Source organism: Nannospalax galili, unplaced genomic scaffold (genome assembly GCF_000622305.1).
Source record: "Nannospalax galili isolate Female #2095 unplaced genomic scaffold, S.galili_v1.0 scaffold422, whole genome shotgun sequence".
Taxonomy (NCBI): Eukaryota; Metazoa; Chordata; class Mammalia; order Rodentia; family Spalacidae; genus Nannospalax; species Nannospalax galili.
The window spans coordinates 60639-69865 of record NW_008347806.1 but is presented as its reverse complement, the minus strand read 5'-3'; the positions used below and the strand labels follow the sequence as shown (position 1 = coordinate 69865).

Here is a 9227-nt window from a genome sequence, read left to right as displayed (position 1 = left end):
AAAGTTTATCCCTATCTTCCTTCAGTTCTTTGGTTTCTTTTTGTATCTTAAAATTCACTGAATTCTTTTATCATATTTATAATTATTCTTTTGAGTTCCATATCATGCATCGTCTCTAGGGGGTTCTCATTGTACTCCTCTAGAGGACTATTGGTATTTGGTGGGGATGTGTTATTTTGGTTTTTCCTGTTATTATTTTTTTCTCTGTGATTTTGACATGTGAATTTCTTTTGTAGTTTCTGATTCTTGTGTGAGACTCAAGCATCCAAGTTTAGGTCTGTTTCTTTTTGTGAACTTTATGTGTCTCTGTGGTTTATTTTTCTGCTTGAAAGGCTGGTTCTTCTAAGCTTCCAGTTCTCTCTTTTGTTTTATATTGGAGTAGCCAGATTGCTTTTGTCTTCAGGAGTTCCCACCGAGGCCTAAGTCAGATGAGGATCAGATGCTCTCAGGCTTCCTCCTAAGGTCAGGATCCCTCCAGGATAGATTTTGGCCTCAGGAGTTTGGGGGTTTGACAACCTGGGAGCCACGCCCAGGAAAGATGCTGGTCTAGGGAAGCTGGCTGCCATGCCACCCAGAGATGCAAAGGAAGATGGGGGTGGGAGGCAGTCCAAGGGCCCCTGGGGACTGCACTGAGGAGCTGGGTTGGTCTGGAGGCAAAGGACCAGGAAGAGGAAAGTTCAGCCCCAGCATCCAGGAAAGAGGCTGAAGGGCTGTGCAGACCCAGGGAGGCAGGAGGTGAGGGCAGGGCCAGGCCCAGAGCCCCCCTGGGGACCCGAGAAGGAACTCAGTTGTTCTGGATGCACAGGATCAGGAAGCAGTGGTGGTTCCCCAGGTGTCTGGGGCACCAAGACAAGGAATGGGATGGGACCCAGGCTAGGAGGACAGACTGGCAGGGGAGATGGGAGGATGAGTGAGGCTGGGGGAGTCAAGGCATGGAGGGCAGGATAGACTTACCCCAGAAAGAGAGGCTTGTGGGTCAGAGAGAGCATATGCAAACATATTTGTCAGTCACAGACTTCAGAATACATTTCCCGGCTATTGGTGGCTGTGGCAGGAGGGAAAACCTTACTGTGGGCTAACAAGAACCAGCTTAATTGATCAGGTACCACCCATGCTGGACTGGGTCAACCCACATCAGTCAATAATGAAGAAAATGCCTCTCAGACATGCCCACAGACCAGTCTGATAGAGGAAATTCCCCAATTGAGGTTCCCTCTCCCCTATTGTGTCAAGTTGTCAACAGAAACCACCAATGACAGCTGAGGCCTACAGAAAATAATCATCCAGCTTCTGCTAAGTGTATAGTAAGAAGAAGAAATCACAAATATACAAGGCTTACAGCTAAAGTAATGTCCTATAGTCACGCCTCTGACTCTACATTACAGTTATCATTTTAACACAGCTTCATTTCTAAATTCTTCACAGAGTTGAGCAAAACCAACTGCTTGTTACATAATTTAATAACAACTCAAAAGTGAAGTGGAATCAGACAATGGAAAACAATATATCAGGATGTGGTGAGAACCTGAAATTGCACTCCAAGTACCTGAAACCTCCTGAAGGCAAACCTGCCACACTAATGCTATCCTCAGGCCAACAGGTCACTTGCTGACACATACCCATAGGTCAATTCAATGTCTTCACACCTGATTTAATTTATGACACTCTAGATATTGGGTATTTTGTTACCTTTACCAAGATATAGCTTTAAATAAAATATTAAGGGTTGTAAGTTAGCTATTTATTGTATGGCAAACATTAAATATTTGTCTGTCTTGCAAATAACTATGTTCTAGTGACAAAGGAGAATCACAGCAGACATGAATACACCAAGCACCTAGAGCCACTCTTGTCCCCAGAATGCTCTACTTGTGTAATTATAAAAATGATCCATAATAAACCCTCACTTCAAATCCCACCTGCTATCCAAAGACATTTTATAAAGGCACTTCTGAAAGTCACCTGTGCCACTCCATTTCTGCTATGCCACTCACCTGGACAGGTACCTGTATTTACTCACAAGTAAATGAAACATGAAGTGACACAGAGCTTAAATCCCAGCAGTCCTGCCATTTCCTGAGTTGGCAGTGTTTTAGGTGGATTGGAACAATTGCATGCTCAGAGAAAAACAAAATTATGGAATATGAATGTTTAAAGCAAATGGGTCTGTGTGAACACAGCTGTGCATATGTAACTTAATTCTCAAAGTCTCTATCAGAGCATGGTTTCCTCTGATGTCTTCTTATGAAGAGGTGTTTCTGCAGGGAAAATCTACAAAGCAGCTTTAGGAGGGGCACACAGGTGATGCTGCCTAAATATCAGTGACTAGTCTCTTACGATGTTTACCAATTACTGTTAAAGTTTGAATATGAAATGTCACACAGGCTCATGTTTGGTCCCTCCTGTGGTGGTGCTATTTGGGGGAGGTTGTAGGAACCCTGGAAGGAAGAGCCGACTTAGAGGAAGCAGGTGATTGGCCATAGGCTGTATTTCGCCCTAGTCCCTTCCTGTACTACTCTACTTCCTGTCCACCATGATGTGAGCTGTTCTGCCACCCCCTTCCCATCATGATGAGCTTATCCCTTTGAAACCATGAGCCAAAATAAATAATTCCTCTTTGGTTCTCAGTTATTTTGGTCACCGTGACACAAAAGTAACTTAATATAGTTACATATAATGAAACCTTTTTAAAGGATTGGTTTAATTTTTATTTTTGTCTCTGTGTGTTTGGGTGCACCTGTGACGTTGCCCATGGAAGCCAGAAGAGGGCGCTGAAGCTGGAGTTAGAGGCAGTTGTGAGCCCCTTGACCTGTGCATAGTACACAACTGTTAACCACTGAGCCAGCTCTCCAGTTCCCCAAGAAACTTTTGTAAGTTACATTCAGCAAAATATCCTTGGCAAAGAACAGAACATCAATGCATGTTTGAGGGGGCAACTGGACATATTTATGCACTATAAGGCAACAGCTGGCCTTGGGTAGCTTAATTTTATTTTATGTATATGAGTGCTATGCCTGCATGTATGTAAGTGCATCAGTGTCATACAGTGCCTATGGAGGACAGGAGATGGCATTGGTTTCTCTGGAACTGGAGTCATGGATGGTTGTCAGCTGCCATGTGGGTACTGGGATATGAACCCTCGTCTTCTTCAAGAATAGCCAGTGCTCTTAACCACTGAGCAATCTCTCCAGTTCTGACCTTGGGTAGTTTAAAGAGGACTCTAAATCTACTCCAATCAGACCTTTCTGGAAAAAAAAATCTTTACTTACTAATATCACATTATTGTTGCCAAGAAATGAATAGTTACTTCATGACTTTTTGTTGCACAAAAAAAGGACAAAAGAAAGAAAAAGAAAAAAAAAGGATGAAAGAAGGGATGGGTTCACTGCAACTTCATTGTATGCTGTGAACAAGGCATAAGCAAGGAGGATGTGTGGAACCCCCTTGGTCACCCGTCGAAGCTGGCATGGTGCATAGTTCCTGTTTTTGCATAGTTCTGGGCATTTCAAGATACTGTGTAATTCAAATCCAGTGCCACTTGATGCCAACAGCCACTAGCAGTCACAAATACTCTTTGGAGCTAGCTTCCACCACCAGCTGAGTCATGTGGTCACAGCTTTGCAACACAGCACCTAGACACTGCACAAAGGCACATACAATGTTTTCACTATCCACCAACATTAATGCTGGAAGGGTAAAAGCTTAGGTCAGAAAATCTTTTTCCAGGGCATAGATGGCTGGTTGGCATGCCACGCTCTTCACTCTACACAGGGGCACGGTGCAGTCGTTGCTCTGACCTTCCACGTCAATGTCCAGGAAGGAAAGTCCCTGGTATCTGCTTCTCTCCTGAGTGCCAAGGAAACTGGCAGAGGCTGGTGTTGCATGGTCCATGTCACGTGCCCAGGCAGGCAGGGATGCTGTCCTCAGTGAGACGGCTTGTGGGCTTTGTGGGGAGACAGCGCATGCGTGATGCTCAGTCCAGACACCTTGGGCTTGCTGAGGAGAGTCCTGGCTTGCCAGGTCACTTTGAGGACCAGGTGAGGCAGAGTGTGGTGGCCTGGAGGCTCTAAGGGCACCTGTGGGTAAAGAAAGCCAAGCAGAGGGTATGTAGTGAAAACAGACTTGTGAAGGGAGTGTTGAGAAAAATGATAACCACAGTTCCACAAGGTGACCAAGTTCAACAACATAATTACACAATCCTTTCACAATCACTAGGGCTATGATTTCCTTAGTGAAAAGTGCCACAACACTAGAAGGGGCATTTCACCCTGTGAAAGTCTCTCAGCCATTTCAAGCACCTGGGATAACAGCACGAGCCACCGTACCAGCTGAAACAGATTCTTCATAGGCATTCAGTGAATACTCATAAAGGTATATGAAGTTGCTGTAATTATCTTCATATAGAAAAGAAATAACAGTCAACGCATAGCAGAATCTGTGCCATTTGATTTTTCACCTAATTCTAGCAATAGTAGGGATGACATAAGCACATTATTTTATGCACAAAAAAATAAGGCATAAAATATTTAAATGATGGGGCTGGAGAGATGATTCAGAAGTTAAGAGCACTTGCTGCTCTTGCAGAGGACCTGGGTTTAGTGCCCAGCAACCACATGGTGACTAACAACTGTCCATAATTCCAGTTCCAGGGGATCCAATGCCCTCTTCTGGCCTCTATGGACATGCACAGGCGCACTCATGCCCATAAACTAAATAAAAAAAAATTTAAACCATTTAAGGGAAGTGCCCAAGGTCACACACTGCAAACCTGACCCAAGCTTCCATACAATTAACTGTGAAGTACACTGACCCTTGTGTATGTACATGTGTGCGTGCGTGCGTGCGTGCGAGTGCACATGCATGCAGGCCAGAGGTCAACCTTAGGTGTTGTCCACCTTATTTTTAGAGAAGGATTCTCTCACTGGCTTGGTACTCATTCACTCTGCTAGACTGGCTAGCCACCAAGCCCCAGGTGTCCTCCTGCCTGTCTCCTCAGACCTGTGATTACAAGTGTGTACCATTGTGCTCAGCTTTTAAACATGGGTTCTGGGGATGAAACTCAGGTCCTAACATTTGTTCCGCAAGCACTTTACTCATTAGATCATCTCCCCAGTACTGGAGATGGGGGTCTTTATAGGTAGTTAAACTAAAACAAAGTCATATGGGTGGACCCTAGCCCAGTATGATCAGAGTTCCCTTATAAGAGATTCAGACACAGACATACCCAGAGGAACCACTATGTCAAGACACAGGGAGATGGTGTCTACAAGCCCAGAGGCAAGGTCTCAGGAGGAACCAGCCTTGTCCAGCCTTTTATTTACCTTGGATGTCCACTCCAAAACCCTGAAGAAATAAAGACTGTCCTTCTGGACCCTCAGGCTGTGGCTTAATTACACAGCCCAAACACACCAAGATGATGTTAATTTGTCCTAACACAAACACAGCATGTAACCTATGACCCTGAGACAGTATCTGGAGGGAAGCCTGGAGTTAGTTTTTGGTTAGGGTTAGAGGGTCAGTTAGGGTTAGAGAGTTAGGATTAAGGTTTCATGTTTAGTATTATTGTTTAGGGTTTAGGGTTATGGTTTAGTGTTTGGTGATTATGGTTTAGGGTTAAAGTTAGGGTTTAGGGTTAGCGGTTTAGGGTTAGTGTTAGATGGCTAGGGTTAGTGGTTTAGGGTTAGTGTTAGATGGTTAGGGTTCAGGACTAGGGTCAGCTCCCACTGTTTATTTGCTGGGGTTTGGGCATATGATTCATCTTCTCTGGAGCCAGGGTGGACCTGGTCATTCTCCACATTTCTCCTTAAATGGCATTATATACCAAAGTTATTGAAATATAAAGAATCCTCTTCCCAGAATATAAATTACAGCAATATTAAAATCAAATCAAAGTTATTAAATGAAACAATTAGGGAAAGGTAAAATTGCATGGCCATACTACACCCACCCTGTCCTCTACAACTCCACCATTGCCTTTACACAGCTGTTGCCACCTACTTAGAGACTTGAAAGGAGTTTGGTCTGACATCATCCACCTCTGATGCGATGCTCTCTCTCCTGAGTTGGCACAGACAGGGAGAGTCTCATCTGACTGTCCCAGGAGGGCAGGGGATGGGCTCCTTAACACACCATGTTCAGTCTCAAGTCTTTGCACAGGGATAGGCTGGCAGCTGCTTTCTAGGTCTGCAGAACAGTACTCTGGAGTGAGTGTTGTGGGGTCACAAGAGATCTGAGTGTTTTCTGTGTGTGGTTTGTCTTTATCTATCTGTACTGAACACCCCGTGGAAAGAGAAGGCTTCAAGAAAAGGCTTGCGGTACTTGGCATTGGGAGAGAAGGCAAACCACTGGGTGTTCTGCCTACAGCTGGCTGCCTCAGGGATGGACTGGTACTTTCTCGGGACCTGGAGGACCACTGGAGGGCGTCTTCTTCCTCCTTTTCCTCTTTGGGTGATAGTTCTTCAGGGGCCTGGGATCCATGTAGCTCCCTGAAGTCTAGGCCCAAAGTCACCGAAGCCAACAGCATCGCACAGTCATACAGTGCTGACTCTGTTTTCTTCCTCAGCATGGGTGCAGTCAAGCTATTTGCTGGGGTCCCCCGAGGGGAGCCTGGAGAGGGTGCCTCTTCTTGGACATCAGTCTCTACTAGGTTCTCTTTCTGACTGTCTTTGCAAAGAGGTAGACCAACAAAGGCCTGGCCAGGGAACCTCATTTGCTTTGGTTTTCTATGTTCCAATCCATCGGGGACAAGTTTTGGCTCCTCACAAGACCCTATAAAGGCATAAATGGAAACATTGAAGTCCCATTATATAGTAAATATCATCATTTAAACTGTGTGCAAAACATACTTGATTCCCATGAATAACCATTCTAAATCAAAACACATGGACTCCTTTCAGATAGGCAAATTCCTTGTCTGGGAACAATCTGAGGAAATCTCCAGAGCCCTAGGATTCAAGTATCCACAGGTGAGCCTGCATGGAAGTCACCTGCGGCTTCCTATTCTTCAGGAAAGAGCGCCTATTCAGCAGTGATAATAGAAACCAGTGTGAATAAAAGCATCAGGATACAAATACTCAAACACACACACACACATATGCACACACATGAAGTGTGTTGCACAAACTGTGCACATTCCTTTGCTTCCTCTAAGTGCATAGACCTCTGTCCACAGTTCACCTTGTATGCAAGACTGCTACATAGCAGCTCAAAGGTTCTCAGGTGTATCATCCAAACTAGGGGCAACCAGTGGAACGTAAATAATGATGCAAATCTCTGGCCCACCAAACATGAAATCAAAAGTTTTGAGGTGGAATCAGCAAGTTGTGTTGTGACAGACCTGTCCCAGTGCAATAGAGGGTGATTCTCCTAAGAGGCTGGAGAGCCATGGAGGTTACCAAGTGCACTAGCTAAGGAGGAAGGCGAAGTTCTTACCCTGTATCCACTAGGCCAAGAAACCTCCTTAGGCTGGGTTCCAAAGTAATCCACAATAGAACTGCTGCAGTTTCCAGCATGGGCTCATCTGACACCTATGCACGCTCATCCAGACAGCTGCTCTCACCCAGATAGCCACTCTTATCCGAACAGCTCCTCTCAATTAGACGACGGTTGCTCTCATGTGGACAACAGTCACTCTCATCTGGACAATAGTCACTCATTTGGACAACAGTCACTATTATCTAGAAAACAACCGCTTTTATCTGGACAGCAGTACTCTCATCCAAATGACAGTCACCCTCATGTGAACAGCAGTCTCTTATCTGGACAACAGTCACCCTCATCTAAACAACAGTCACTCTCATCTAGACAACAGTCACCCCTGTCTAGACAACAGTCACCCTCATGTGAACAGCAGTCACTCTCATCTAGACAACAGTCACCCCTATCTAGACAACAGTCACCCTCATGTGAACAGCAGTCACTCTTATCTAGGCAATAGTCACTCATCTAGACAACAGTCACCCTCATGTGAACAACAGTTGCTCTCATCTAGATAGTCACCTTCATGTGAACAACAGTCACTATTATCTAGACAACAGCCACTTTCATCTGGACAGCAGTGGCTCTCATCTAGACCATAGTCACCCTCGTGTGAACAGCAGTCTCTTATCTGGACAATAGTTGTTCTCCAGGCAGCTGCTGTCATTTAGATAACTGCTGCTTTCACCTGTACAGTCCCCCTCATCTAGATAGTGAATGGGACACTGGTTTCTCTCCACGCAAATCTATGTTCCCATGGGCATCTCTGTTCTAGCAGCCCCTTTTCCTCCACTGACTCCCTCCCCACTGTGCAGTGTTTCCTGCTCAGTAATGGGGTCCCTCCAGGAGGAAGGGAACAAGACAACCATACCAGCACCCAAAATATGCTCAAGACACTTGCATTGTGTTTTGTTAAAACACCTTCAATTTTATCACAGTATACAAAGGTTGCCTTAACTGTGAAGGCATGAAGACCAATTCCTTTTGCTAATAACCTTCCTTGAAGTATTTTAGTAATTTCACCTCAACTCGTGCTAATAACTCAAAATATAGCTACAGCCCATCTTTAATCCTGCAGAACTTTTCAGGGAGCTTGCATTTTCATACTGCCAACTCCTATACTCAAGTTTTTTAGTTCTATATAATTAAGCAGGACACAAATTTATCTGGTAAAGATCTGGAGCCATAAATTACATCCCCTCTAATTACTTAGACTGGATGTAAAATAATCCTTGGGCTTAAGTAAAGTTAGAACTTGCTTCTGTCCCTTGTGGAACTTTAAAAGTCATGTGAGATGATGCAGAGCCCTCAGGAGCTAAGAACACACTAGAACTTTCTGCTTCCTGAAAGTTACCTGTCTGGTCCACAAACAATGAAGTCAAAGGTGTGGTCTTCTGACTTTTCATTAATACAGATGACCAAGGGCTGTTCCCATCTGAGAGAGGCCTGACCCTACGAGAGAAACATGTATGTATTCATATAACAGAACTGCACACAAAGCCAGTATATACAGATTAGTAATATTTTTTTGGTATGTATGTCTGTGTTGTATGTGTATATATGCATGGTTGCCTGAATGTAGGCATGTGTGTTTGTACATGCATGTGAGTGCATCTGTACCTGTGAGCACATGCATGTGGAAGCCAGAGAGGATGAGGTGTCTTCCTGTACTGTGCCTCATTTTTATTATATTGAGGCAAGGTAGCTCACTGAACTAGAGCTCATCTATTCTGGCTAACGCAGCTAGTCAG

The 9227-nt window shown here is 44.6% G+C and overlaps 1 protein-coding gene across 3 annotated transcripts in view; it reads right to left on the bottom strand.

Moving 5' to 3' along the window:
• Positions 1 to 3365: 3365 nt before the first annotated feature.
• Positions 3366 to 9227, bottom strand: part of Map3k21 (mitogen-activated protein kinase kinase kinase 21) — a 47076-nt gene continuing 41214 nt past the window's right edge. Inside the window, exons 9-11 of one of the 3 annotated variants that reach the window (XM_029568930.1) lie at positions 8831 to 8928; positions 5998 to 6768; positions 3366 to 4076 (exon numbers count right to left, since the gene is read on the bottom strand). In XM_029568930.1, the coding sequence (XP_029424790.1) occupies positions 3703 to 4076; positions 5998 to 6768; positions 8831 to 8928 (1243 nt within the window). In that variant the 3' untranslated portion in view covers positions 3366 to 3702. Of the gene's footprint in view, positions 4077 to 5947; positions 6769 to 8830; positions 8929 to 9227 lie in introns of all 3 variants that reach the window. The other 2 variants (XM_029568931.1, XM_029568932.1) reach the window with 2 other exon arrangements.